The sequence below is a fragment of the Chroicocephalus ridibundus genome, chromosome 4 (genome assembly GCF_963924245.1).
Source record: "Chroicocephalus ridibundus chromosome 4, bChrRid1.1, whole genome shotgun sequence".
Taxonomy (NCBI): domain Eukaryota; kingdom Metazoa; phylum Chordata; class Aves; order Charadriiformes; family Laridae; genus Chroicocephalus; species Chroicocephalus ridibundus.
The window spans coordinates 44,320,182-44,332,777 of record NC_086287.1 but is presented as its reverse complement, the minus strand read 5'-3'; the positions used below and the strand labels follow the sequence as shown (position 1 = coordinate 44,332,777).

The 12,596-nt window shown below is 41.3% G+C and overlaps 1 protein-coding gene across 1 annotated transcript in view; it reads right to left on the bottom strand.

Moving 5' to 3' along the window:
- Positions 1 to 12,596, bottom strand: part of LOC134514320 (cytosolic phospholipase A2 epsilon-like) — a 36,080-nt gene extending 23,484 nt beyond the window's left edge. The window contains exons 1-2 of the mRNA XM_063332001.1: positions 12,570 to 12,596; positions 10,195 to 10,267 (exon numbers count right to left, since the gene is read on the bottom strand). Of these exons, the coding sequence (XP_063188071.1) occupies positions 10,195 to 10,267; positions 12,570 to 12,596 (100 nt within the window). The remainder of the gene's footprint in view (positions 1 to 10,194; positions 10,268 to 12,569) is intronic.

Genomic DNA, 12,596 nt, shown 5'->3' with positions numbered 1-12,596 from the left:
TGCAGCACCGACAGTGCACCGCAGCAGTAGTTCTGATTTGAACTTTTCAGTCAAGACTTAGAGTTTTGAAACAAAACTTTGCTACTGAATAAATAAACTTTACAGCAGGGACACTTCTCCTAGATATCTTTTCTTTCAAGTAAGATTTGGTACCAAATGGGAAGCTACCAAAAAGTTGTAGCTCAATATAACAGTGAGGACAAGGTCAGCTGACTGGCATGAGGGGTTCTCATTTTACTGCATTTAAGGTGTCTGAAAACCAGAAAATATTTGCAATTATGATGAATGAGGTTAAAAATATCCCAAAGTCTCACTTGCAGGAAGCAGCTAGTACTGATAATCTGTAGGAGTTTATTGTAGATTCTGCACGCAGAACTAAAAATAGATACCTGTAGAAGTACTTTGTTTTTTATGGTGAGGGTGGAAGAGTTATGCCTAAGGAAACAGCATGGAACTAATAAGGCACATCATTATAACTAAGTAAGAAAAGTAGGGTGCAATAAGTCACTTCATTCCCTCGCAGGTTGGTTTGCAGCAGCCAATATAAAGGTAAAAATGTCGATTATTTAGTTTGGTGAGAAAGATTCTGTAACATACTGGCACAACTCGCTAGAAGCAAGAGTCTTTATACCACAACACAAATGGGTCTTCGTGTCCCTGAGAATTAAACCCAAAGTCTGTAAATGTCAGTCACCATTTTGTGAACTGAATTTTGGACCTACAGGGCATAACACACAGGTGAAGATTACAGTTTGATTGTTTTGGTTTATTTGTTAAGGAAAGAGTTCGTTCAGCCTGGATTAACAGCTTACGTTGCAGCAATTGCTCATCCTGACATAAATACTATGACTTAGATGCGTTGCCAACACGTGCTTTGCTTTTGGCAGCTGAGTCTTCACATTTTATACGCCTTTTCTACAAAGATGTCACCATCGGTTTCTTTAACATCAAAGCAAACCAGAGATAAACACACAGTCTCCAGAGGCTACAACTAATCCTATTTTCACGGTGAAATTAAATGAGCTCATATTCTGGCTGGAGTCCTCCAGGACTCCCAGCTGATGTAACAGTCTACAGCAACTTTCCTGCGAGTAAGAATGAATGAAAGCGTTAAGAATAGATATATCTGATTCACAAGGAACATTTCTATCCAAGACCCCTTTTGTTTAGTTTTCATTCTTGAACTGAAAGGGAACTCTTTAAAAAAGGATAGACAAGATTGGTCCTGAACAAATAGGAAAAGACGAAAACCTTTGCCAGACAGACATTCAAAAAGATTGCCAATTTAATAGCAGAATGCAATGCAAGCACCAGAACCAATATTTGTGTGTGAATCTTACTTTTAACTTTCAATGCCTACTACTGCAGCACTATTTTATTGGCTCTGGTTGAGAACACAGTCATAAAAGTACCTGGGGAGAAGCCATAGTCTCACACAGACACTCTCACGTGTCTTTTCAACGATGCAGACTATCACAGCCATGCTAAATACTGCCTCCCTACTTTACATTGGCCTCCCACATAATAGCAAATCACATATGGGTTCTTGGTCCTCATCTACAAGGTAAACAATGTCCTTGGTTCAGCAAAAAGTTTGCCTGAAGCTCCTCTCTGGAGACCATCGCTGATAAACGCTCTCAAGCCCTGTGAATCTCACCTGTGGGCAAGGCTTTCCCTGGCACTGCTCTGAGTCTTCAGAATAAACCTCCACAGGGACCAAGACATACCACAGGCCTTATTACATGGTGCTTTTAGTGTGCAGCTCACCTCAGCAGCACTATCTAGACATGTCTGAAATCACTAAGAGAGCACAGATGCATAAAACAAAACAGGTCCCTTCTCAGAGGGTATTGGAAAGAAAGAATCGTTGATTACAGATATCAGTCACTCCGCGTAATGCATACTTGGATGAACTGCAGATGAAATCAGAACAACCAGGACAGAACTAGAACAGATTCTGCAGGTTCTTTAATGGTGTATAAGAAAATCTATTGGGAATCAATGAACAAAAATGCATTTAAAGGTATTTTCCGCAATAGAATACCAAAGATGAGAAGTTGTCCTTCTTCTCATCAAAGGAATACCTCAAAAATCCTGAAGCAAGTCCTGCAATAAGTAAAGGTCTGTATCAGTTTTCATATTCTTTATGAACTTCTTTGAAGGTCCCACATAACCACTAATATCCCTGTAAACACAGATCTGCTGATATTCAAATTGTGGTTGCTGTTCAGTGTCAAGCAAAGTATACTTTGGTTTTAAACTCAATACATCAATATGCAATAGTCAGCAAGATATGATTCTATGATTCTATATACAGTAAAAGATGGTCCTTATCAAGGATGATCAAAACCACCAAGGTACAATAACTTTTAAGAAGATGCAGGAGACTGCAAGCATGGGAAAAGGCAGTGTTCAATTTAGTTTCATAAGTGGTAAGAAAGTGTTACACAGCTCAGTCCAAAGAAATTGGCAAATATAGAAAGCTATTCAGAAATCAAAGCACGTACTTCATTGTCATTATCTTTTGACAACTGCTGAAGCTGCTTACATATGTTCAAAAGAAACTGCATGCTAGTCTTGTGCTACCTGTGCTATTTATTAGCACAGCAGTTCATGAAACATGTCTCAGCTCTTGCAGAAACATCCATCGGTCGGCTGGAATTTTCCAAGTGCAAACTAGAACGTCATGTCCTGAGCAGAGTCTGCCACTGCCTTTTAACCCTGTAAGCCAAATGGCAGAGGAGGAGTGAAGAGTCATGAATCACTGCATGGGCCTGTGTCCTCTCACAGCACCGTGTGGTTCTACATTGCTGCCACCATCACCTACTCTATTCCAGCCTCTTTTCTCCACCCACGCTTCTCCCTTGTTCATTTCCATTGCCTCCACCCTTTTCAAGCCTGTTTTAAAACAGGTTTTGACATTTTATAAAATTATAAAATGTTTTAAAACCTGTTTCAACCACTTGTTAAGTAGAAGCCCCCTCTAAACAAGAGGATAATGAATTCTACTAGGAACATGTAGTACCATCACAGAAGGCTTTAAGGATCGCGCCTGTTCAGCGAAGGACAACAGCCACAGTACCACCTGTGCTGCTATGGTATTAGAGCACAGTAGCTGGTCTCACATTTGCCTTTGAGACAGAGAAAATCCTAACAGTTATCTAAGGTTGTTTACTCCTTTTACGAATCCTTCAGCCAGTAATCAGTTCATTCTCCTAATGCCCCTATGGAGCCCCTAATGCCCTTGCTGCATTCCTTGCTTTAGATATGAGGAACTAAGGTTTTGAGGAAACTCATCTTCTCCAAGAGTCTCGAGGAAATCCTGGGGGAACGTTGCACAAAATACCTTTAACCACCAGAGCAGCTTTCTGTTCTTGCACACAGAAGTGCAGAGAAGCCAGAATGGCTGACAGAAGATGCATGTGTACCTACATGCAAACCATTGATACCTAGCAGTAGAGATGCAATCATTTCAATAACTGTAAGGAGGTGCCCTGACCAAGATCCCTAAACAAATAACATATTAATGAACTCCTTGATTATAGGTAGCATTGTCCTTTTTAGTGGCATCTTATGATACTATGAAGGCACAGCACAGGCTTTTCGCCTCCACGCTTCTTACTATGTATATAATACAATTGCATACAGTACAATATACACTACACTATATACAATACACGCCATCGTGGCTTTTCTGCCAACAATAAGTTAAAGACTTGAGAAAGGGAAAAACCTTGAAATAATCTCTTAGACTAGAGAACACAAAATGGGTGATCTGAAGGAAACTAGGGTGTGGCATGTGTTTAGATGATAGCAATGAACTGAGGAAGGGTGGGAGCAGAGATGGGTAACACGAGTGGATAAAACCAAACAGAAGATTGAATGGAAAAGAGCAGAGGTTGTTAAGAAGTGCAACTGTGAAGCTGATTTACATTATATTAATTGAGATATTCCATTAATTTGTTATTCGTATTATTAACTGTGGTTATGACTTTGTTATTATAAACATCAGTCAGGACCAAGGCTCCATTTTGACAAGTACCTTACTAGGTATGCAATTAGCTCTTCATCTTGATCTAACCCACTTACAATTACAGTAAGAAAAGCCCTGCTTCAGGATATGACATCACAGGGAGGAGCTTCTGGTGATTAACAATTGTTTTATAACTGTTTGTTTCAGTTTCTTAACCAGTGAGGAAATCCTTGTTTACAGGTCTTGTTGCAACTTGGCAGCTACCCACGTAACTAATTCTCTGTCCTTGTGCAGATTCCTATTGCCGAGCATTTGTCCTGGGCCTCTTTCAGGTTTTTCTCTCTGTTAATGCAAACACAGCCTGTCTGAGCAGCCAGTGGCACCAGGAACTTAGATGAGATGCCTTGCAAAGACACCAGTGCACTTTTTCCAAAGGACCATGTCCCAGGATTTCTCTCAACCATGGCAAAACTCAGTGACCACATCCATGTTGACAGTGAAGCGATTTCACCCTGAAAGGTGAAATCCAGAGGGCTGGATTACCTATGCTATGAGGACAGGCTGAGTTGGGTTGTTCAGCCTGGAGAAGAGAAGGCTCCGGGGAGACCTTATAGCACCCTTACAGTACCTGAAGGGGACCTACAGGAAAGCTGGGGAGGGACTCTTTATCAGGGAATGGAGTGATAGGAGGAGGGGTAACGGTTTCAAGCTGAAAGAGGGTAGATTTAGATTGGATATTAGGAAGCAATTCTTTACTGTGAGGATGGTGAGGCACTGGAACAGGTTGCCCAGAGAAGTTGTAGATGCCCCGTCCCTGGAAGTGTTCAAGGCCAGGCTGGATGGGGCTTTGAGCAGCCTGGTCTAGTGGGAGGTGTCCCTGTCCATGGCAGGGGGGTTGGAACTAGATGACCTTTAAGGTCCCTTCCAACCCGAACAATTCTATGATTCTGTAAAAGCAAACATGCCGTTAGGGCTGGCCAGCCAGCCCAGGCAGCTGCCTGCTGGCACTGCCGATGCCACCTGCCTGCACTTACTGCTGCCGCCCCCTCACATTGGTGCTACAGTCAGTGGGACAGGCAAGAACAAGCACACGCAGCTTGTTGTGTGTGTGTCTTCAATCAGTCCTTTCCACACACAATAGTTTCCTTTGGAGAACATGGCAACAAAAGGGAAACGGTGGTGTTACACAGGATTTAGGTGATATAAGGAAAAACACTAGTAATACTGCCTTCCAAATTTTAAATCAATGGGTAGTGTAGTATTGGGAGTTCGCTATGAAATTATGTAGCAACAGATTTAACAAGACCCAGATTTAATAGTATAGTTAAAGACAAGCTTAAGGCTTTATTTAATGAGCCTTGTCGTATCAAAGAAAAAAAAAAAAAAAGTAGCTGTAGGCCATTCCAAAAAAAAGTTTTCTGGAGTTTGGGACTTCACTAAATACAAAGTATGGGAAGCCAATATTTTTAAACACATTTTTTGTCTCCTGAATCAAATATTTCTGTGAAACACCAGTATGTAGAAAATGTTACTTTATATCTCGCTCGTAGCCCGTGAAACAAACAGGTTTCTCTCCCATTAGGTGTCAATTTGCAGTGTAGAAGGCATTTATTTCCCCTCCTGGAAAACCCGTGAACCCTGCCACTGAGAAAAGGGCTGCGCTAGACCAGATTTGCCAGCTGTGCGAGGCAGCCCGTGCCCCGCTGTGACTGCAGTGGCAGCCTCTGGGAACAGCCAGTGCCGGATGCGCTCCGGCGGGACTGCGCACAGCAAGGCAGCCCTGGGCAGCCACACTGAAAAGAAGATCCACTTCGGGGAATTTACACAGCGTGGATCTAGTTCTTGTTATAATTGGCACACGGAGGGTGAAATGCAGTGGTACTTGGCCAGCAGAAAAGGCTCTCGAGAAAGAAACTCTCCCATGGTTAAAGAGTGGAAATGCAGAGCCCTGCATAAAGGTGGCTTCAAGGGGCCTTCGAAGGCTTATATGAAGAAATAGGTGAGGGCACTTGAAGATGAAAGCTATGTCCTCTTCCAGTGACCTTGACTGGTGGACCAGCCCTTGAAAAGCAAGAGTTTTGCAACAACCAATCCTTTCCCACATGTGGGAAGCCTTCTGAAAAATCAGTCTCCACTACTTCAGCTGACAGGGAAAGTAAGGGAAGATCATGGGAAGTCACTGGGATGGCAGAAAAAAAATGAAGGCCTTTCAGCAGAGAAGGCAAAAATGATTTTTGCTACTGCAAGGATGAGACATTCAGATTACAGCAAAGGTTTTTGTGACACAAAAACCAGAGGCTGGACAAAGACTGTTGTTGATGTATAGAGTTTATGTAGGTGCAAGAGTAGACTGAAGGTGTCGCGGCATTCATAGAAAAACTGTGTTTGGTCTGGGAAGTTACCAACTCTGAAGTGATCAAAGGCTGGGAGACGACAACGCACTATATACTTTCACTCTACTCTCACACTCCTCCCCAGGCACCTTGGCCTTTGGCCACTCTCAAACACGAGGCAGGAGAGAACTGTGATCTGATCCAGCGCAGCCATTCGTGTGTCCCTGAGCACCGCAATGGGGGTGCAGGAATGTGGAGAGCCCAGGCACCTCAGCTTGTGACTCTTGCTCCCAATGGTGCCAATGGCTCCATATTTTGCCGGTCCCTCAAGCTGGCACAGTTGGATGATCAATGTTTAGACTATGGGCTATTAAACACTCCTCTCCAAAATCGCCACATGCTTTCCTATACAGTTACAGAGAAACAGCACCATCCAGTCAGTGAATCCAGATTTTGCAGAAATTGTGGATGCATTTATAAAGCTTTGTGACAGCTACAAAGTTTTTGCAGTTTTAAAGCAAGGGACAGCTTCAGTCATGCAGCTGTTAATGATAAGTTTTCTGCCATTTTTGGAATAAATACAAGGGGGCAGTTGTCTCTGTGTAAGAGCTAATCCTAACTAATATGCAGAAAAGGCCTCTTCAGGCCAGCCAGAAGAGAACCAGTTTTTTTCAAGTAGGCATTTCTGCTGCCCATGCAAGGCAAAGAGGAGAAAAAAAGAAATGTCCATAACTATTTAATTAGCAATATAAGTATACGGACCACCCCAGAGGATAACATCCTGAAACGAGGCCTTGTGTTTTCCTATGGCACTGAGAAAAAGCATTTGGGTTCCTGTCCAGTGCAAAGTGAGCTGAAAGATATCAAAGTAAAAAGCTTTTGTGCCCTCCAAGTGCCAAGCATTTTAGGTATGGCAATTAAATGCAAACGCTACTTTTGACTCGCAGGCAGATCTTTGAGTCATGGACCTCATGAACCACAGATTTATTGGGAGAGTGGGGCAGGGAAAAGCATGCTTTGGTGCTTGTCCTGCCCAAAAGCATTTATTATAGGCCAGTTCTGGGGACATACTGTCAATCCAGATGAGATTTTGGAGTGGTCTGGTGTCACTATTCTTATAACTTTTGACAGGGAAAATTTAGCCAAAGTCTAATGTGCCCAGAAATTGCAACAGCTGTGTCTTGGGAATGATATGTACTGCTCAGATCGCAGTTGCCTAATAACATACATAATGTAGTAGCAATCTTTCTGATTCATGAGTAAGCCTTATTCCTATCAGATTTCAACACACATTACTAGCCTAATTCTTGTTATTATGCTCACACCATATACAAATACAATCTTCTGTCTGACACAAAGGGAAAAGGTCAGGAGATCATGATTATAGATGATTGCCACAGCTATCCCATAATAAAAAACCAAGTCCTATATTATATGGCATGTGCAAGATCTAAAGATGCATGGGTACTGTGGGCTGCGTGTAGCAGTCCCTCTGCGCAGAGGACACTTTAGCTGTGCAGTGCCACAGCTGAAGAAGAGCATCTTTGAAAGGCAGTCTTCCAAAAACCACAGCTTGGTCTAATCAGACTCTTGACTCCAACAAAGCGCCGACGGCTCTTGCAGTTTGAACTATTTCTGTGACATCTTTCAACTCCCTGTCCTCATCTCTGCCTCTCATGACATCTTTAAATGGTACGGAAATAGTGATTAAAACAAATAAATGCGGGTGGGAAATATAATCTTTTCCTAAAATATATTTTGAGCCAAACATATTTCAAGTATTTTAAAAATATTTGAATAAACAGAGGAATTACGTGACAAATATATTCCCACAAAAAATGTTGAAAAAAATATTAAAATTCCTTTTGAGCAAAGACTAATTCTGGGAAAGTAAATACCTACAGAAATACAGATAAGCAGGCCTAACTAGTTATCTTTACTTTGTACTTAACTCATTGTTGCTCCATTCAAGTCACTCTATTCATGCATAATTAAATGCATAGTTTAGGATTCCCTGATTTCCTTTCAAAGTCTCCACTTCTCTCACTGCCCATAAATGCACTTCAGCCTAAACCACTCTGAACTTGGTATAGACTACAAAGTCAACTTTGCTGTACATGCCAATACCCCTCTCTTCCATGACAGTTTTTGAACAAGTGCCTTTGGATCTCTTCCTCTGAGGACTTCTCTCATTGTTTAGGTGTTAAAACCTCTTTGCACAACATTTTTGTCAAGAGTGGAAGGGCTGCCCCATAAAGGTTCCTACTACACTCACACACTCATTTTCTAACTCAGTTTAATGCTTTTTAACAGACTCATTTCTTGTGATGTGTACTGCACCACTTGGCATGACTCCACTAACAAAATTAAGTGTTCTGAGAGAGCATACAGGTATGGTTCAGATAAAATCTAACCGGCTCTCTGCTGTGCCATGGGTGACTTGCTCCCGATTCTCAAACAGAAAATTATATTTGGTGCTCTGTTGCATTATAGAGAAAGGCAACTGGGGTGGGAAATGAACAAGGATGCTCTTCTCAGACCCTGGCACCTAGGATTGTTTCTTCTGGCTCTCACCAGCAAAGACCTTCCTCCACATCTGGCTTTGGAAGTAAATCTCCAGTGATATAGCTTCGTACCTGCAATCAGGCAGTCAAACATCTGCTCAAAATGAAGATACAGGCTAAAGACTAATAAAAGATAAAGAGCTAAGACAGGTAGCTATGGATTTCTGGAAGTTCTTGGTCCTTGAAAATGTAAAATCATTCTAAAATGCTGAAAAAGAAATAAACATCTCTGATTTTAAGGCCAGAGACAGATATTTGGTTACCAACTCTGTAGGTGGTTATCTTGATGCTATTGGCTGTCAGGGCAACTTAGGCATTCCCTTGGAGTAGTATCATTCATGCCAGAAAACAGCTCAGCCGAGATTAAAAAGACAGAGAGGGAACTCAACCATCCTTTCATTCTTCCCTGAAGATGTGCTGTTGTCAAGAAAAGGCAACATTTCTGTGCTAGGCTTAACAGCAGAAAAGCATGAACTGAATAGTAATCTCTACAGATGGAGGCAAATACTTTTGCTGAGTTTACTTGGTCCTACTTAATATGCAAAGGTTCTTATTTACTTCCTTTCCATTGCATTCCTGCCTTTTTCTTCCTCTCTGAGGCAGATATTTGAGTCCACCTTCAGCGTGCTTTCTCCTACTTGAGTATCTGATGAGATTTTTCTCTCTTCACTTCCACCCATTCCACCAAGTCCCCAGAAACTTTTCAATGATACTGGTTTTGCCTTGAAAATCTGGTATTTCAAATACATTTCAGTAAACATTTAAGAGAAAAAAAAAAAAAAAGTTGTTTGGCAATAAAATACATAATGCTCCTCTATTTTTTTTTTTATTTTTTTTTTTAAGCAAAAAGAAATTCAGAGGTGCCTGTATGTATTTCTGCTGCCTGCAAAATCAGACAGGTACGCACAATGATACCAAAGCTCCCATGTTACCCCACAGGCTCTGGCAGCCACTCAACATCAGTGCTGGCATTTTTGTCAGGAAGCAGAGGGGCAGCCTGCATCTCAGTGCATCAAAAACTGCAGCTGAGAATTAACAGCCGAATTTGTTCAGCAAAACTGGCTCTGAAGCTGGTTAGCTGTTAAGATGCTTTACAGTACATCACAGCAGACCTTTGGTATTTCCGTTAATAGTAACATCCTATAAACGGAAAGATATTGTTTATATAAAACTGTATTCTAAGAATAGCCCAAATTCAAATATGCATCAATATTTGAAACCATGGTGACACTTCATACACAGATACAAGTTACAGCACTTGCTTATATTCTCTGCTTTCAGAACCAAACTACTGGGAACTGCAAGGAAAGACTGTGATACTCACACAGATCTGCCTTTCTCAGATTTCTCATTCTTACAATTTTCACAGAAAGTGAGTAGCACGGGCATTCTTCACTCTGCAGAAAAATGTCAGTTATTACCTGCATGAATATCAAGTTGTTTATGCTTCATAAAACATGCCCTCCCATAAGCGTGTGTTGCAATTTTCAGAGCGGTGCAGCAAAACTGGAAGATTATTTACTTGCACTGCTTTGGAAGTTAAAACCATGTTTATGTAGAGTTAGAAAAAGAGTCAGAAAAAGAGGAAATATTCCTCTGTGTATATACATCATTTATGGAAGAAATAACAGTAAAATGGATAACATAGTAAAATGGTTTTAAATAAAATTAATGCTTGCATTACATGACAGGACATTTTAATTTAAAAGAAATCTTTATCAACAATTAAGCTGGAAATATAAGCTAGCAAAGAGTGAGTGTGCATGAGAAGCACCTCCATCAAACATTTGTGGACAAATATATAATAAGTTTAACTCTCTTGAATAGCTGAAATTTCACATGGAAAGCAGATATTTTCTTCAGATAATTTTATTCGGTAAAAATTCCAACTTTCCATTTAAAATTTTTATCAGGAACTTTTCCCAGAATCAGCGAAGTGCGAAGACACGAAAGGTTGTGAGGTGTTCAGCTATTGTGGTCAGGAAGAGGAGAATGAATGAAGTACAAAGAACTGCTAGGAAACAGAAACAATCCATGATAAAACGTGTAATCATGATACTGTAGACTTCAACATCTTAGCTATGTTCAAAAGCATCGTGACCCCAGAGAAAAATGAAAATGTTCAGTAAGTGAGGCACCACTCAGGTTCTGAGGCAGCAGAACCTACATGAAAGAAAACAGTTTAGGAAGAGATGTTAACGAAACTTCCCAACTCAAACCAGATGATAGACATCTGAAAAAAGGGTCATTAGCCGAAATGTCAAGCACAGAAGGAAAGACAAATAACTAGACACAGCCCAAACAAATTATTAATTCTTGCAGATTTTAGTATCTGAAACTCTGGATATTGCTTCGCTGTAAATCGTTACCTAATCCCTTTCCCACTATCTGCTAGCAAAATTACTCCATTCAATTCCTTTAGGGAGATTATGTCACTTCTTTTCCAGTTAGGTGTTGACCCTGCTGAGGAGTTGGATACAGACCCCCCTATCACTCTTGAATTATGGTAAACCAATCTTGGTCTGTATTTTATGTCTCGCTCTGAAACAGAAGGGCATGTTTTATTGTCTTCTGTCTGGATTCACGTTCTGGATGGAATAATTCTCCTGCCCCCCACCCCGACCCCGTCACCAAGAAGCCTCTACTTTTACTCTTTCTCATGAGGCTGTTTCAGTGATTAAGGGCAAGAAGAGCAGAGATGACAGTCCTGATCCTTGTTTTGTACACATATTTTCCACACAAAGACCATTGCCAGACTCTGTTCATTTTTCTCCTCACCTTTCAAAAGGATGAACCTGTAAATCCTTAGTGTTTCTTTAACTAGTTTGGTTAGACATTCATGCTTTTTATTTGTTAAGCCATGAGGACCCCACATTTGAGGTCTCCAAGCATCAATGCACACTTATGTTAACACACATCCACGTTACAGAGAGAAGCTCTGTAACCTCTGTTTTACAACCAGGGAAGCAGGGCACAGATTGATTAAATAACTTGCTTACAGTCAAATAGCAGGTCAATTTCAGAGCTGAGGACAGAGTATGTTGACTCCCTGCAGTCAACTCCCTGTTGACTTCCCTAAAACAGGCAGTTTTAGGGCTTTCCTTCCTGGTTATATTCCACAAAAAGAAGTAATAATAAAAAAAATATTCGTAGCGATTGTGGACAAAGGCAGATCAAGAATTTTTGTGTGTCAGTCATGCACAAATATCAAACTAGGACCATTTTCTTTGTGTCCATGATTTACCACTCGTTTTAGTCAGTGACCTTCCTGTGTACACCACTACCAGGTGGCTGCTAGCACAGCTCCCTGTGCACAGCGTGTGTCTATACTCGTAGCTGGCAGATGCTGCACTGTGGAAGAGCCCAACTTGCATAATGTTTGCATCAAATCACAGATTCAGCCCAAATCCACAGCAAGCTCCCGTGAAGCACCTCAGACTGCTTCTCAGCCTCCATGTGAATAACTCACACCCTCATGGAGTGGCTGAACTTCCCTCCACTACCAGAAGTGCCTCCACAGGGCAGACAGTATCAGCAAAACTATCAGTCACTCTGACATAAACACACACATAAATGAATTTGGACTAACAGCTCCCAAGTCCTCTTCTAGGCACCACGATCCCAATCACAAACCCGCCTCAGGTTCATCAACCGGTCTCAGCTTCTAATGAATTAAGGCCTGAATTTTCACACTCTTACCTCACGAGCACTCCAGTATGATCCCAT